The sequence below is a fragment of the Quercus lobata genome, chromosome 3 (genome assembly GCF_001633185.2).
Source record: "Quercus lobata isolate SW786 chromosome 3, ValleyOak3.0 Primary Assembly, whole genome shotgun sequence".
NCBI classification, from domain to species: Eukaryota; Viridiplantae; Streptophyta; class Magnoliopsida; order Fagales; family Fagaceae; genus Quercus; species Quercus lobata.
Genome location: NC_044906.1, coordinates 68,019,835 through 68,038,958, shown reverse-complemented (window position 1 = coordinate 68,038,958; position 19,124 = coordinate 68,019,835). Strand labels below are relative to the sequence as shown.

At 32.0% G+C, this 19,124-nt stretch overlaps 1 protein-coding gene across 1 annotated transcript; it reads left to right on the top strand.

Moving 5' to 3' along the window:
• Positions 1-212: 212 nt before the first annotated feature.
• On the top strand, positions 213-3,041 carry LOC115978934 (transcription factor MYB16-like). Its single transcript, XM_031100859.1, has 3 exons — positions 213-491; positions 619-748; positions 2,030-3,041. Exons 1-3 carry the CDS (start codon positions 359-361, stop codon positions 2,895-2,897), a joined length of 1,131 nt encoding a protein of 376 aa, XP_030956719.1. The 5' UTR covers positions 213-358; the 3' UTR covers positions 2,898-3,041.
• The last annotated feature ends 16,083 nt before the right edge of the window (positions 3,042-19,124 follow it).

Genomic DNA, 19,124 nt, shown 5'->3' with positions numbered 1-19,124 from the left:
ACATGTGAGTTACCAACAAAGCTAACTTCCATTTTTTTCGTACTTAATAGCTAGGCTGGCCATGCAGAAATATAGGGGATTTGAAATTGAATATAGTATTGTAGTTTTTCATTATATGTAGAAGGTTGAGGGTATAATAGTCATGACTTAAAATTTTTGGTTCGTCAAGGTCACATTTAATTTCTTATCCTCTATATATTGTGACCGACCCATCAGCTTCACTACTCCAATCCTTCATTTTCCTCGTTCCCAAACAGTACTTCCTATAATTCTCAGTTTCTCTTTCTCTTTCTCTTTGTGGGGACTATTACTAGAGAGTCCTAAAGTTCTTTTACTTGGTCATTATCAAAACTCCAAAATGGGCAGGTCTCCATGTTGTGAAAAGGTGGGGTTAAAGAAAGGTCCATGGACTCCTGAGGAAGACCAAAAGCTCTTGGCTTACATTGAAGAACATGGTCATGGAAGCTGGCGAGCCTTGCCTGCAAAAGCTGGTGATTTTTCTATTTATGAGGACCCTTTATAGTGTATACTTGTAGTATGGATATAGCCAAATATTACAACTCCTCTAAAGGCACTAAACTCATGGTTTTTTTTCTTTTTTTTGGTTGGTTTTTTTAGGGCTTCAGAGATGTGGGAAAAGCTGCCGACTGAGGTGGACTAATTACCTCAGACCAGACATTAAAAGAGGAAAGTTCAGTTTGCAGGAAGAGCAAACCATCATTCAGCTTCACGCTCTTCTTGGAAACAGGTAATCTTTAGTTTTTTTTAAAAGAAAAGTCAAAGGTTTCTACAAATATTTCTATTTATAGTGTCTGTGTTTTTTAGCAAAACAAAAAAAACGGTGTCTGTGACTGTGATATAATCATTTTCCTTTTTCACAGACCCACTCTTGTCTTTTATTATTACTTATTTGAATTTTTTGTCTTATTATTAAAAGAAAGATGTTAAAGTTATTATTAATTTTTTTTAATTATAAATTGATGAAATAATGAATGTGGTAATTTGGAGCTAAGATTTTTGTTGGTCTACTTGAGCTTGGTGTTACTAATGCTGTTAACCTCTTTGGAGGCTCTTGTTGTTTTGAGTCTGGCCTTTTTGCCTGAGTGTGTGCTGTTGTTGATGGTAGACCCAACTTGTTAAGTTTCTTGATTTAAAAAAAGAAGAAGTGATTATTACTAAATAAAGGATCTAATAAATCATTTTTAATTATTATTTTTTAAATTTTATATTTAAAAGTTAACATATTATAAGTTAGTTTGTCGGGTTTTATTAAAATTTCAAATAAATTACTTATACAGTCAGACAACAGCAAGAGTTCAGAAATTAAAAGAGGAAAAGACATGTAAAAGAGCTCTTAAAGGAGTAGACCAAAATTTCAAAAGACTCTGCTGCACCAGACTGCATGTCTGCACATCTTTTAAAAATAGTTTAAATTTGATGCACACAAACTATTTTAAGCAACTAAAATTGTGGCTTAATCACAAATATGAGACAGTACTCATAAAAAATTATAATAAGCCATATGATCACTAAAGTAGAATGTGATTTGTTTTTTTTTTTTTGAGGAATAAGTAGAATGCGATTTAAGAATAACAAACGACCCTGTCCCACTCACGTGGTTGAGGAAAATCCTATTCAAACTCACCTCTGGTTATCTTTTTCCTCAAAACTTATTAGATTTTAATGAGTGTACCTTTCTCTGTCGACTTTCCTGATCTCAATCATTAATTTCATTGTCGTTTGTCGAAATATTATCTTTTTCGTAACTTGTTGAATTAGGCAAATTATAATTAAAATAATATTATTACTTTCATATAAAATAATATTTTTATATTTTATGTTAAATATTATAAATATAAATGTATAAATAATGTCACATTATTTTAAAATTTTAAATGATATTCTATATGTTATCGACTATTATTTTTATTATGTGTCAATTATACTAGGTCACATCGAACAAAATTTGTGTGACATAGATGAATTATTGATCCATATATATATTATATGATTTTTTTTTCTTTTGCAGATGGTCAGCTATAGCAACTCACTTGCCCAAGAGAACCGATAATGAGATCAAGAACTATTGGAACACACATTTGAAGAAAAGACTAACTAAAATGGGCATTGATCCCGTGACCCACAAGCCCAAAACCGATGCACTCAGCTCAGGCAGTGGCAACTCCAAAAATGCAGCCAATTTAAGCCACATGGCTCAGTGGGAGAGTGCACGTCTTGAAGCTGAAGCTAGACTTGTGAGAGAGTCCAAGCTTGTTGTGGTGTCTAACCCTATTCAGTCTCAGACTCAAACTCAGACTCAGACTCAGATTCAGACTCAGCTTATTAACAAAAACCCTCCACCACCGTGCCTAGACGTACTCAAAGCTTGGCAAGGAGTGTGGTCAAAGTCAATAAGTCCAGGAATGTTCCCTATAGGTTGTGATGACCTTGAATCTCCAACTTCCACGTTGAGCTTCGCAGACCACACTGTCACTATCCCAAACGTTGTGTTCAATGAAAACACAGTGAGTGCAGCACTTGATTTCGCCAAAAACTCAGTCACATGTGAAATGGATAACACAATGTCATTGCAGGATATGAATAGTAGTACCACAACAACAACTACTACTACTAACACCACAGAAAGTGCATGGATAATTGGTGACTCTTTTAGGGCTGTGAATGAAAACAACATGCAACTTTCAAATATCATGGAAGGTTTCACGGATATCTTTGGTTACAATTGTGAAGAACATAACACATTGATGGGTGGAGGAGACAGCTTGGACAATGGGGACAAAAGTTGCGGTGGTAATTTTGAGGAGAACAATAAGAATTACTGGAACAGTATACTCCATTTGGTGAATGCCTCGTCCTCTGGTTCACCTGTGTTCTGAAAGTGTAGTAAAACTTTGTCTTCTCTATCTCTTAGAGTACTCTTAATTAGTACTAGCTAGTTTAGCTAGATGTTATTGCAGCCCCATGCATCAAATGTAATCATAAGAAAGACTTTCTAATAATAGTGAGAAGTCCTTTAACCATTATGCATGTCACCTTTATTCAAATGATGATATAGCTACTATAATTTAAGGGTAATGTTTGTTATATATACTGTTTATAGTAGAAAATGTGTCTACAACTCACGATTTTAGTAAAAAAAAAAATTTGTTTATAAGAAATATGTGTAACAACTTTTACTCTAAATTTTATCCCATAGACTTTATAAATTAACATATCAATTTTTAAAATACCAAAAAAAAAAAAAAGAGTAATTTAAAATTTTAGGTTAAGTTGCATATTAGCCCTTAAACTTTGACAATTGTTTCAAAATTTTCCTCATATTTTAAAATGTTTTAATTTAGTTCTTATACTTCAAAACTTTTATGAAAAAGGTTTTTATCCTCATTTGTTTGATGGTAGATATTGACATGGCAAATGGAAAAATTGATCTCGGTTTCATAAATTCCATTTGTTATGTTAGCATATTTCATCTATAAGATGATCATATTTTGGAGCTTTTTATGAAACATTTTATGGTATAAGTACGTACAATATTTTAAACAAAAAAGTTTGATGACCAAATATCCAATTTAACCAAAAAAAATTATTTATTATATATGTTATTGATATCTAAGATATGGCAACAATCATATTCTTTTTTACATTTTTATTGTAAAATTCATAATAACTTTAACAGCTTTTAATTAAAAAAAAATGGATTACTTGAAATATCTTTTGCAGTAGTATAAATTATTAATTAACCACCACTACTTTTTCTTCTTTAAAATTTTGTTATTTATTTCAATGTAGATCTAGGTCAGAAGACTCAGAACATCAGTATAAACCTAGCCATACAAAAAGAGAAAACCCGCCCCCAAAAAAAAGGCAAACAAACTAGGTAGAACAGTAGAATGATAGTTCCTTTTATTTTTCTGTAGAATCTTTCATATCTAATGGCATTGGTTATAGATTGTGCAATTCAAGACTGCATTAAATGGATGGGCCTCAGTGAACTTAATCGTCAGTTGTATGTAACAGCTAGCTCTTTTCAGTTAATATCCCAGCAGAGAGATCTGAGGTTGCTGGTTGCTATTTTGGAGGGATCTTTCCTTGTGTTCCGCTACACTTCTACATATTATTGCGACTTGGAGAGTGAATACCACCGTACGTACGGCCATCTCATTGGTACCAAATATTAAAGACGAAGCAGCAATTACATTATGAGTAATTCTGAGTGCACCATCCATGGACCATGGTGCAATAGATGAGTAAGCCAGGGCCATAAGTAGTGTTGCAGTTGCAGTGCATCCAACTCTCATGCACTAGATATAATCAAGTGCTATCGTGTTAGACTGGATTCATTTGAAATGGATATGTTTTATAATTCAAATTAAATATTATAGATATAAAAGTACTTTTAGTGAGTGTTTGGCAAAGTTAGTTTATTTTACTATTCAAATTATTTTTGCTACTATTTATGGACCCTACTGTATTTTTTGGTATTATTTATGAGTCTCATTATACTATTTCAATTAACTTTTACCGTTATCTACAGTACTTTTAGTAAAAAAATTTCAGTTTTAGCAAAATAAACCAATCCTAAATAAACCCTTAGTGATACGTCATTTAAAATTTTGAATGATATAACATTTTATACTCATCATTTAACTATAAAATAAACTCTCTTTATTCTAAGTTAAAAATGGAAAGGATGGTGATTCTATCTTAATATAGGTTAAACAAGTTAGAAAAAATAGAAAACCAACTCCCTCACTTTCAATATAGATTTTTTTCTTTGATGAAGAGTGTGTTTGGCAAAAATATTTTTTGCCAACTTAATTATTTTACTATTCAGCTTATTTTTGCTACTATTCACGGGTTTTACTGTACTATTTCAGCTAACTTTTACTTTTATCTACAATACTTTAAGCAAAAAAAGTTTTCAATTTCAACAAAATAAGTGGATCTCAAATAAACCCGAAAATAGATATGGGAGAAAGAGTCCTTTTCAATTCATTCCTTCAAATTTTCTTTTATTTTTATTCAAATGTGCGACACACATGTATTTATTTGATTTTTAAATGCAACACATCTTACATCGAAAGAAAAATTTAAGGAAATTAAAAGATTCAATAAGATAGGATATTATCCCAAATTAAAAGATTCAGTGAAACATAAGTCACATGTGCTCAATGGTATAGGGGGCAATCATCACGGACCTGATGGTCTTATTTTATATATATAAAGGGACAATTACTTAATTTAATGAACTACAAAATGAGATCAATTGAAAATCTCATTTGAAAGAAGAGATTATAAAATGAAAATTAACTCGTGGTAATAAATATGACAATCATATCAGCATTTTACTTATATTCACATCGCGGATTCGTTGTAATTAATAATGTTATTTTGCATATCTTACTTCATTAAATTTTCTCAAACATTGTATTTTACGTATGTTTATCTCGATTAATTGCATGCAGTTTTACATAAAAGGACCAAACCCCCTCACTATCAACAACAGTGATTTCATCCAAAAACCTTAATGATATAGACAATTTTTTCATAAATTGATAAGATAATAAACTATGATTGTAGTAACATTACTTTTATGTTGGCTTATAACTCACACCACTTTTAATATGTATCAATTATGACGGGCCACATTCCAAGAGCCTTACTACTTAATGACATTACTTAATTATTCAAATAGAAAGAACTTTGATCCAAAGTTCCCATTCCCACTTCTTGTAAGCTCAAAAAAAAAAAATGGCAAACCACATTATTAGCAATTGTGGAAAATGTTTCGAAACATTTTGCATTATAAGACTTATTAATAACATGCGGACATAGAAGAAAAATGAATAATCTCATGCGAAGAAGGAGATTATAAGATAAAAATTAAAAAATAGAAGCAATAATCCTACTCGTGGAAATTAAGTATGCTCATTTTCACTATCTATACTAAATAATTAAACTGAAAATTCAGTAAATTTTTTTTTTTTTTTGAGAAATAATTACAACATGCTGCTAACCCCACAGCTCGAACCCTTTTCCCCCTAAACCCCCAAGCACTTTGTACATGGAGAGGTGTCAATTCAGCTACAAGGCCCTTGGCAAAATTCAGTAAATGAACGAACTAATTCACTATAATTAATATTGTATCAACTATACTAAATTAAATTTCAAATTTACTATGCTTTTGTACCAAGTGTTCTTCCAATTTAAAACAACTTCTACTAATTAAACTCAAGCTAGAACTTAACTTGGTATAGTTTTGAGTCCTTGATCAAACTATAAGGTTAAATAACCATTTATAATATTTATAAAATTCAAAAAATGTTACAAATTGATATATCGATTAAAAAATACATAAAATACTCACAATAAAAGATATAAGCATATAGCGATATACTTAAAACAATATTAATTATTGAAATCTCTTTATACAGGTAAACTTAATTAAAGAGAGCTCAATAATATTTATTGATAAAATCCTTAATTACAATATATGAAAGTCAATGTTCAAATGGATGCATACATGCATGATGAGTAGTACTTAGAAAAATTAAAATTTTATTGTTAAGAAAATCAATCAAAGAAACAATATAAAAAAAAAAAATCAGCATATAATTAAGAAAGTCAACATAATTCAAAATAGAAAGAATTCATTGAAGGAAAAATATTATGAAAAAATGAAAATAAAATTGAAACAAAAAAAAAAAACTATTTCAAAATTCTATAATTTTCCTCCATAATAGTTCCATGTAAATTAAGAGATTAATTATGGAAATAAATGTAAATGAATCATAGAAGATATGCATAGGATGATAATATTCTCTCCCTATGTTACTTTCCTAAAAATTAAAAAAAAAAGAAGAAGAAGAAGAAGAAGAAGAAGAAGAAGAAGAAGAAGACATGTAACATATTATGATTGATGAAGTATATATAAAATATAATATTATGAGTGAAACATATGATTTTTTTTTCCAAAAAAAAAAAAAAAAAAGGTCTCCATAGCTTGTTTCATCATATTTGATTGAATCCCTTTGTATATATTAAATGCACTTTCACCTGATGATGCAACAACAGGACCATATGAAAAATCTCATGAATAAGGAGATTAAAAAAATAGTAAATAGAGAGAGAAGAAGAAACTAAAGTGCATGCAACTCATGGTAAATAAGTAATGAAGTAATGAAGTAATGTTACAAACTTACAGACAAAATAAAAATAACAAAGTTTTTCTCCAAACTGGTTTAGAGGGAAACCTACAAACTCATCATATATATTTATATTGAGTATGAATTTTCAAAATCTAACCGTTAGATTGCATGTTCTTATTACATCCTTAATGCTTACAAAATTTCAAGAAAATCAAAAATCAATTGCTATGTCATCAAATAAATATTATAATTTTAAATTTTTGTAATCTAAAGTTGTATATAAAAAATAAGTTAATAGATCAAATAGTAAATAATATCCGATTTGAACAAAATTTGATATACATGTTAAAAACATAAGGAACATAAAATTCAACGGTTAGATTTTCAAAATTCACACCCAAAAAAGAAATATATGAGAAGTTTGAAGAGTTTCTTTGTTCAAATAAAAATTTCACAAATTTTTTCTTTTTTTAAGAAACTATTTCACAATAGTTGAGTTCATGTCCTTTTATTGATTTTGATTTGAGTCCAATGTTTATATTACATTTAATTAGCAACTTATTACCATGATAATTATGAATTATTTTGCGGATAGTATTACTATATACAGAACCTAAGCTACTATGATACATACACAACACTCATCTTTAATAAGTTTCTATACTTGACAAAGTTTAGTTACAAAATTAGTTGTAGTTTTAAACTACAAACTTACTTAATATCTTTTTATTGGAGGTGAATTTTGACAAATCTATCATTGCATTACATCTTCTTCTTATATCTTCCATACTTGCAAAATTTCAAGAAAAAAAAAATTAAAGATCAATAGCTATGTCATTAATAAATTTTTTAAATTGTAAGTTTTTATAATTTAAAATTATGCCCAAAATATAAGTTTATAGATCATATAGTAAATAATATCCGATTAATACAAAATTTAACATGTGTATTAAGAGTGTAAAGAATATGCAAGTTAGATTTTTAAAATATGTTGTAATATTATTTTATTGAGTGTGTTTGTAGTCCTAGGTTACAACCAATTTTGTAGCTAAACTTTGTCTATACTTGTCTATGTTAGGTTCTAAGGAATTAGGAACTAATGTATTAGAACTTTAATGTGTAATGTTGACAAACCATGATCAAAACATTTAGTTTAGATTTAAACTGCTCAAAGTGTGTTTTGTGTAAAGTTGGAATCGAGTGTACTGCAAGATTTATTGTGTAAATCTACAAAATTCGATCGATCGAAAATTAGACTCGATCGATCGAAGTTCGTGCAGATTGTTTTTCTGCAGAATTTTCCAACTCAAGCCCAAGCTCGTATAACATGTAGGGTTTAATGTTTTGCCTTAAGTATAAAAGGAAAAACCCTAGCCACGTTTTACTGTTGTTGTTTATGCTATGTGTGTGAATCTCTTGTGAGATCTGAAAGTGTTTGCCTTCATACATACTTAGGGTTATCAAGATCAAGATTGATGTCAAGAGCTTGGTGATCGTTTCAGTTGCTGCACAAAGAGTTTAAAGAGAAACACAAGTGGGAGTACTTATGGTTGTTGTGAATCCAAGAAAGAAGTAGTCCGTGGACTCGGAACTGTCACGTGGTCGTAGTAGTAAGTTTTCTACTCGAGGTAACAATAAGATGTTAGTGGTTTAAATCCCTATTGTAAAACTTCAATTCTTTCATAGTTGATTTGTTTTACCTTGAGGATAGTTAAGTTAAATCCTCCACAGGTCTTTTACTGGTTTGGTTTTTCTGGGTTATCATATCGTTGTATTCTTTATTTTCCGCACTGTTTCAATGATATGATTTATCTGTGTTAACCTAGATCTGCATAATTTACTTAAGTTAATCACTTGACTAAATAATTAGGTTAATCTGTTTGCGTTTAAGGGGTCTAAAAACGTACAAGTAGTATCAGAGTGGGTTAGTTCTAGCATTTAGATCTTTTGATCTAAGAGTTGATCCTTGATCCTTGTTGTTATGGAACACGGTCACTCTCTTGTGATCCCACCTCACTTTGATGGGAACAACTATACCTACTGGAAAATAAGGGTGAAAACATTTCTGAAATCTATTAATGAGAGAGTCTGAAATTCCGTTGAATACGGATGGGAGAAGCCCACTACTTCTGTTAGTGAGTGGCAAACTTTTCAGAAAAAAGCAGCCGTTAGCCATGAATGCTATTTTTAATGCTGTTTCTATGGAGGAATTCAAGAGAATCTCAAATGTTGAGGTTGCTCATACTGCTTGGAATATTCTTCAAACTGTGCATGAAGGCACAAAGGCAGTTAAGATCAACGAATTGCAGCAATTAACAACTAGATTTGAAAGTATTAGAATGTCTGATGATGAAAGTTTTGATAAATTCTATGCTAAGCTTAATGATATTGTTAATTTTGCTTATAATTTGGGTGAAATCTATGATCAACTTAAAATTGTTAGGAAGATACTTAGATCTTTGACTGAGAACTTTAAACCCAAAGTGACTGCCATTATTGAAAGTAAGGATTTGAACTCCATCCCTGTTGATGAACTTGTAGGATCTCTTCAGTTCTATGAGTCAGACCTACCCAAGACAAACAAATCCAAATCAATAGCTCTTAAGTCAGTTGATGATGTTGATAGGAATGAATTTGATGATTAACTCTTTGCTATAGAGATTGCTTACCTTGCCAAGAACTTTAGAAATTTTCTTAGAACTAGTAGCAGAAGGACAAGAGGTAAAACAATACTGAACTTAGAAATTTTGGGAGAAATGAACCCACTAAGGTGAATAATGCTGAAAAACCTAAAGAGAAAATAGGTCAAACCTCAAATAATTTTATAGGTCAACAATGTTTTGGTTGTTAAGGGTATGGTCACGTGAAATCAGAATGTCCTACATTCTTGAGATCAGAGGGTAAAGTTATTGTTGTAACTCTTAGTGATGATGAAGTTTCTGATCATGAGTCTAATAGTAATGAGGATGGAAACTTCATTACTTTCACAGCTACTGCTGTAGTTGATGAAAGTGTTGTGGTTGATGAGAATCCTTCTGATAGGGAACTCTCTAAGAGTGCTGATTTGCAAGAAGTCTTTAATAAACTTTACAAGGTTGCTGCAATGGATGCTATGAATGTTGATTTAAGCTTACAGAAAATTGCTTTTCTTGAACTTGATAAGAAAAATTTGCTCTTGAAATTTTTTGATGCTAATGAATTGCTTGATAAGGTTAAGATTGAAAACAGGCTATTGCTTGATAAAATAAAAAATTTGGAACTTAAGTTATCTGTTGCTAGAGAACAAACAAATAGGACTGCTAGTTCCAAACTTGAACACATGCTGAGTATTCAGAAGTCTCCCTTAGACAAAACTGGTTTAGGTTTTGAAGATAGCATCACCATTTCTAAGAATCATTCCACAAACTTTGTTTCTTCTTCTGAGCCTCCCGTGAGTGAGATTGTCAAACCAGCAGAAGTTACACCTCCAAGGATGATTAGGGTTGATCTCAAAGAGTCTAAACCTAAGATTCCAAACCCTTCTAAGGACAAGGTGCATGATAGACCTGTATGGGTTTGTCATTTTTGTGGAACGTTTGGGCACATTCATCCAAATTGTTTCAAGTTGCAAGCTGCTAAGCGAGCAAATAAGCCAAAAGTACCTGTGCCTCAAGTACAAGATCTCATGGTACTTATTGATGAATTAGTAAAGGCTTTAAACCTTTATTCCAATCCTGGAGTTGCTCAGCATTCTAATATGAATAATAACTCCAATACAAGAGTTGCATCTAAAAAGTTTTGGATGCAAAAGACTCGATCTAATTGAGTCTTTTTGACATGGTTTTTGTGCTTCATCGCTCTATTCTTTTTTACCATTCCTCTTTTTTTTTTTTTTTTTTTTTTTTTTTTTTTTTTTTTTTTTCTAGGATTAGCATTGCATAACATTCATGCATCTCATACTAGGTTTTTTTTGTTATTCTTTAAAAAAAAAAAACAAAAAAACAAAAAAAAAAAGGTGGAAAAGGGAAGATAAATGTGTTTTGCATTATTTTTCTTGAATTTGAAATCAAGGATTGGCCATATTATGTTTACATAACATGTTTATGTACCTTGTCTAGCTTGGATGAGCTTATTTTATTGCACTTTACTAGTTTGAGTTTTGTAGTGCATGTTGTGTGGAAGTTGTTTATAGTTTTTGATTACATGATTTTGATCTTGAAGTCACATGCTTTTGATTGTAATGACTAAAAAATTCTAAGAGAAAGACATAAATAACCATCTCACTACTATTTACTAGCCAATCATGAACACCTTAGTGCATATCATAAGATTTTGTACTCAAGAAAGTGTAGCACATGCACAAAAAGAATATAAAATGTATCTTTGGCTTATAATAAAATTCAAATTGAAATAAAATTGGTGTGTACATTATCTTGGCTATCTGAATAAATTTCAAATAAAATAAAATTGGTGTATACATTATGAGGCAAATTAAGAAACTTATATGATTGCAAGATTATTTTGTAAGAGATGTGAGAGTTATATGATGTAACTCTTTAGGTGATAGTCATTTTCAAACTTATGTGATGAATTTTGTAGAGATTGTAATTGATTATTATTTACTTATCACTTCACATGTATCTCAAGTTTTTGCTAGTTGCACATACTACACAAGTTATTCTTTGTTAAGCTTAGTACATTATATTGTGTGTAAACTTGTTATGGTCATCCAAGATTAAAATTTCCTTGATTTTGATGCAAAATATGTTTTAATGTTTGAGCTTTGAGGACAATTAGATTGAAAAACTTGTTTTTGGAAGATCTGAGTTCAATTCAAGGGTTTTTGAAAAACATTTCATCTCATACTCATGCTTTTATTCATAAAACAATGTGCTTTGATGAGTTTCTGCATTCAAATGCTATGTTTTTCAAAAAACTACTTTTTCCAGATTTCCAATCGATCGAACTTGTTGCTCGACCAATCGAAAATGCGATAAAAATTTAGGTTACAATCTGCCTGGCTCAATCGATTCTGGATCGATCGAAATTGATTTTCGATCGATCGAACCTAATTTTCGACTGATCGAAATTCGGTCTGATGGTTTTTTAAAAAGCTTTTTCTTTCACGTGTTTTTCACTTTATTCAACTTTTCAAAAAGCTTTTTGCTCTCTCTCTTCGACTGATCCACCTCAACCTTCTTTTTGTCGCTTTCTTCCTAATTTTTCTCAAAGGATTTTGTCTTCAAGTGCCAGTATGTCCTTTTTACCCATTCTTTTTCTTTTTATTCACATATTTCATGCATCTTAGGTGTAATTTTTGGACCTAATGGATTTTGGGGGTTTTTGATTTTTGAGGTGTTTTCTTTCAAATTAAATCACTGGGTTCTTGTTCTTAGATGATATAAACATGAATCCCATGCTTTAATTTGATTGAATTTGTTTTTTGGGAAAATTTTGAAATTCTAGGGTTGAAACTACCTCAAATTGGGGATTTTGTTCAATTGGGCTTAATTTGGTAAAATTGACTTGTGTAATTGGTTAATTATGTCATTATGTATTGTTATTTAACTAGTATAATAATTAATTGGTCAATTTGGGTGGCTTTTTGAAATTGGGGTTTTTCAACTAAAACTATCTGTCCAAGTCAATTGTTGGATTCTAAAGTGACATTGAACTCCTCTCAATGCATTAGAGCATGCATCATGTGGTTATACTATCCATGTATCATTTAGACTGTTTTTTTTTACTCTAACCTTGTCTGATGCAGTCTGCCCTTGGGTTTTCTTTGTTTTTTCCTTTCTGTCCTTTCCAACCTTAGCATCATGGTTAAGAAGACTAGAACCCATAGGATATCTACCTATACCTCTACTCCAGCTTTTGATAGTGAGAGGTTTCGTAGTGAGAAACACCAAGAGAATTTTGAGAAACTCTATATCTTTAGAACCATGTGGGCTGAGCGTAAAGTGATACTTGATGAGTTAGATCCTGAGATACGTAGGAATTTTGAGAGTCAGGGTTTGTTACCTCTTTTGGACATTTTTCATCCCTTTCTGACTGTTTTGATCAGAGAGTTCTACTCAAATCTCTCTGTCCACTCTACTTCATCCAACATTCAGTTTGTGAAGAGTTGGATAAGGGGAGAAGAGTATGTCATTACTCCTTAGGTAGTGGCCTCTACTCTTGGTGTACCTTTGGTACAATAGCCTGTCTATCATTATGATAAGGACCTTCCACTTGATGAGATCATGTCTCACATTACCGGTACTTCCATTTGATGGGGTTTCGATCCTCGTATCACTACTCATGAGCTTACTGAGCTCAACTATTTATTTTTCTGGATTGCTTGTCATTCTCTCTGGCCCATTTCTCATTTGCACACCATTCCTATTGAGAGATGTGCATTTTTGTATCCCTTATGACTGACGCTCCTATGAGTATTCCTACCCTATTCATTTGTTCTTTGGTTGAGGTTCATGGGAGTAATTCTAAATCACATGGTCTTTTCTTTCTTGTTTTTATTCATCGGATTTTGTTGCATCTAGGGTTAGATGAGTTTCTTGCTTCTGAGCTCGTACACATCATAGCTCCCATAGGTGCCACCTTCCTTCGACAGAGAGCTGCTCATATGAGAGCTAGCTCTAAACACCCTAGAGTAGAGTCTTCCTCTGGTGCACCACTTCCTCCTCCTTCTTCAAGTGATCCTACAGCTAAGGAGTATGTCAATCCCACAGCTGCAGTTGATCCTCCACCGACTTCTTCTTTTGGTGATGCTTCTTTGTGGAGTATGCTGGAGACTGTCATGACCGTTCAAGCGGCTTAGGGACAGATTTTGGTGGATGTGCTCACTGAGCTTTAGGTGTTACGTGTTGATTTGACGAGTTCTAGACGTTCTCCACCGCCTCCTTTTAATGATGAGTCTTGATTGCCCTTTGGCAATTCGTCACAAAAAGGGGGAGTACATATGGATGGGGATAAGGGGAGATTTTGTTTACTTTGGAGTTTTAGATTATATCTAGGTGCTTCATGATGTATTTATGTTTTTGGCTCATGTTGTATTCCTTTATTTTTATGAGATGTATATGTTAGGAGGAGACATTATGTTTATGTTTTTATTTCTGTTTATTATTTCACATTAATTGTGCTACATTGATTATTGATTTATATTATGAGGTTATTCATGATATATGTCTTTATTTTCTATTTTATGAAAACAAGAACTTATTTTGTTTTTACTTGTATTTTCCACACATGCAATTACGTGTTTGTTAAGTGTTACAGGAATATACAGATTGATTCAGTCGTGCTGCTGTCTACATTTGCAACTGATAGATAGTAGTTATGTTGAATTGTTGTTGGTTAGGCTGTTTTGTAATGTTGAGCATTTTTGTTTTGGAATATGTTTTGCCACGGATTGTCAGAGGGGGAGTTTGTTAGGTTCTAAGGAATTAGGAACTAATGTATTAAAACTTTAATGTGTAATGTTGGCAAACCATGATCAAAACATTTAATCTAGATTTAGGCTGCTCAAGGTGTGTTTTTGTGTAAAGTTGGAATCTAGTGTGCTACAAGATTTATTGTGTAAATCTACAAAGCTCGATCGATCGAAAATTAGACTTAATCGATTGAAACTTGTGCAAATTTTTTTTTCTGTAGAATTTTCCAACTCAAGCCCAAACCCGTATGACGTGTAGGATTTAATGTTTTGCCTTAAGTATAAAAGGAAAAACCCTAACCACGTTTTACTATTGTTGTTTATGTTGTGTGTGTGAATCTCTTGTGAGATCTAGAGGTATTTACCTTCATATATACTTAGAGTTATCAAGATCAAGATTGATGTCGAGAGCTTGGTAATCGTTTCAGTTGCTGCACAAAGAGCTTAAAGAGAAACACATGTGGGAGTACTTGTGGTTGCTGTGAATCCAAGAAAGAAATAGTTCGTGGACTCGGAGCTGTCACGTCGTCATGGTAGTAAGTTTTCTATTCGAGGTAGCAATAGGATGTTAGTGGTTTAAGTCGCTATTGTAAAACTCAATTCTTTCATAGTGGATTTGTTTTACCTTAAGGATAGTTAGGTTAAATACTCCCCAGGTTTTTTACCGGTTTGGTTTTCCTGAGTTATCATATTGTTGTGTTTTTTATTTTTCACACTGTTTCAATGATATGATTTATCAGTGTTACTCTAGATCTACATAATTTACCTAGGTTAATCTATTTGTGTTTGAGGGGTCTAAAAACGTACAGTATATATTTAGAGGAAGAGAAAAAAATGACACGGCTTGCTTGTTTAAATAATAGTTTTCATGTTTAAATAACATTACACATATTTTCATATTTTTTCACATACATGTATTTTTAAAAAAATACAAATAATATTACTAAAAATTTCTTACCAAAACCTAACCTAATTCTATTGTTTACATATCCGAATTTTAATATGTCCAGTAAAAACTGGCCAGACATAAATTCTTGGTGAGAAAAAAAAAAAAAAAAGTGCAGCTCAAGGTAAATAATAAATATTCTGATATTTCAGCATTTTCTCATTGCTTCGTGTTGGGCACAAATGGTAGAAATGTCTGCATAACCATTATATCTTATTATTCGGTTTTTTTTTTTTTTTTTTCTTTCTCCTCTTATACAGTATATCCTCAAGGTTTTCGAGGTTATACTGTGTCACTGGACAGAAGCTGTGTCCGTGCCACTTATTCTATCCCTTCATTAATGTGATTTTACGTTCTATTAATTTGATTGTATCCACTTTCATAAAAAAGATAAATAAGTCACCAACTGCCACCGCTGCACCGGGGCTTACTGCATATATAGTCACTTCAATCACTTCCATGAAAACACGGAAATTTAATAATCTGTAATGATGAAGAAGATTAAAAAAACATTCTCCAAAAAAAAAAAAAAAAAAACAGAAAGCTAAAATTGAGAACCCAAATGTAATTATGAAACTAGCTGTAAATGCATGCTGATCTTTATCAGTGTTTGTTCAATAATTTCCTATAGTTGGGCAAAAGGCCGAAAACCATTCACAATGATACAGCATCCATGTTTCAGCAAAAATGACACAGCATCTATGAGTTTGGTACAGTTTTATTTTCATTTAGATTAGATTATTTCGTTTATAATGTTGAGTCTTTTAAAGTTGTAATTAGAATTAAAAAAAAGGGTGAGGTTTTAAAAAATTGTATCTAATAAATAAATTGATTTATTTTCATTTTTTTATGGCATCCCAAATAGGCTAGTAATTTAAGCTATATTGTTCTTTCAAGTATTTCTCAAATATATATATATATATATATATATATCTCTCGTTCTTCCAAGTATAACTTAGGAGTGTGTTAGGTTTGGGTTTGGGTTTGTGTTTGTGGTATTTTTCAATAGGGCTGTCCACGGGTCGGTCCGGGTCGGGTTTGTGCCCAACCCGGAATCGACCCGACCAGATCGGGTCCTCAAAATTTCAACCCGTCGCCGACCGGATTGTTGATCGGATCGGGCGGGTCGGAGCTTCCACAGAGTTCGGGCGGATCGGTCGGGGTTGATCTGTATGGAAAACGGCGAGAAACCAGCGAAGAAAAGATGAAAAAGGCAGAAATCCGGCGAATTTTTTTTGAAAAACTGTGGAAATCCGGCCAGATCCAGCGAGATCTTGACCATTTTCGGCAAGATCTTGGCTAGATCTAACGAAATCTCGCCGGATCTAGCTTAAATCTTCCCAAAAATATCTAAAAACTCGCCGGATCTACACCTTTTCGCTGGGAAAAATGATGAGTCGGTCGGATCGGTTTTCACGGATTTGAGAAAAAGAGATCCGATCTCCGACCCGTTGATCTCGGATTTTAGAGAACGAAAACCGTCGCCGACCGCCGGAGCAGTCGGTTCGGTCGGCGGTGAGTCGGGTTCGGTCGGCGGCAGCGGATGGGTCGGTTCCGGCGGATCCTTGGACAGCCCTATTTTTCAATATAACCTTACTTTTTGGACTGAGAAATCTCCTGTCCAAGTTAGTTTGGGTTGCTCTAAATATTAACCCAACCCAACTTGTATGGATTGAGTTGGGTTAGTTCATTGGGTTGAAGCTATTTTGTCATGCTTAGTAATTTTATTTGTTTTTAGAAGAAAATTGAAAATATTATTAACAAAACTCAACCAACATCTGTCAAAGTTACAGAATTGAGATGTGTTCCCATTGATAAACCCGCTAATATGTCTAATCAAGTTTTGAGTTACAGAGTTATCTTATCTACGAGTATGAAAAAAAAATAACTACACAGAAGGTCTTTACAAGAGATTTGATTTTAGCTACCAGGTGACCAAAAGAAGTAAATGACTCTTCCTCACTGCTAAGAGCTTTGCATACAAATCACCCTCGAAGGATAATAGGGGAGAAGCCAAATTCACTGGCCAATCTAAGTGCATGAACAACCGCCAAACATTCCAAGGCAGCAACTGAAGATGGAAGAGATATTTTGTCATGCTTAGTAAAATATACTATCTTTTAAGATTAAATTAATATATGAAAGAACAATACTACCATCTATTGTTGTTGGCTTTTCTATAATATAAAATTATAAATCAAATAAAAGTGATAATTACTAATCCATTATGTATTTATGTGTCCAATATTCTTATAACTGAGAAACCAATTAGTTTTGTAAAGTAAAAAAAAAAAAAATCATAATTAAAGAGTAACATTGTCATAGTCAATAATGTGTTGCATTTGCAATCATATTTGGTAATTATGAGTCTGGTACGGTTTTATTTCGTTAAATTAGATTGTTTCGTTGGGCAAAAGTCCAAAAACCATTCACAATGATACAACATCTATGTTTCAGCGAAAAAAGATACAGCATCTATGAGTTTGGTACGGTTTTATTTTCATTAGATTAGATTTATTTTTATTTTTATAGTGTTTTAAATTATGACATCTACTTCTTATGATTGTGTTCTTTATCATCAGATCAAGATGCTGATTGTTTTATTTTAAACCGGAGTTGAACTCTAGATTTCTTATTCAACCATCAAAGATTTTATCATATGAGTATTATTTCGTTTATAATGCTTAGTGTTGTAAAGTTGTAATTTGAACCACAACAAAAATGTGAGATTTAAAAAAATTGTATGTAAGAAATAAATTGAATTGTTTTTATTTTTAAGTCATCCCAAATAGGATAATTGTAAGCCATATTTTCTTGCAAGTATAACTTAGGGGTGATTTGGGCTTGGGTTTGAAGAATTTTTCATTTTTATTTTCTTCGAGAAGAATGCTGAAATTCTATTAAAAGAGTCATATCGGTTTAAATTACAACAGTAAGGTGGGAAGAAACATCTTCCATCCACATTGAAAAATCTGTGACATGTTTAGCATTTTTCCGAATGTTATGAGCAGCAGAATTCCTAAACAGCAAACATGAGAAAAACTAATACTCCTAAAGGTATCTGCAAGTAAGTTAGCATTAGAAATCAAATGACCAAACAAAGCTAGAGATACATCTTTTGCTTTCAGAGAATTCATAATAAGCTCTAATAAATCTCTTTCAAGAATTGCTTTAGAAATCCCTTGAAATTTCTAGAGAAAATTTCAGGGGTTTTACCGTTGCCATAGCTTCAATATCTACCATACCTTTCTCAATCTAACCTTACTCATCGGATTGAGAAACATCCAATCCAAGCTAGTTTATGGTAGCTCTAAAATTAATGCAACCGAACTTGTATGGATTGAGTGGGGTTTGATCATCAGGTTGAAGCTATTTTGTCAGGCCTAATAAAAATACTAAGTTTTAGCTTTTAAGACTAACTTAATAAAGGGTAAACTATGTATTTAGTCCCTGACCTTTACATTATTTGTGAATTTGGTCTTTGACCTTTTAAACATGTCAATTTGGTCCTTAACCTTTTAGTATTGTGTAAAAAAGGTCCCTACAGTTAAGTGATGGATGAAAAATAATGACGTGGCTAACCGTCAAAATAAAATAA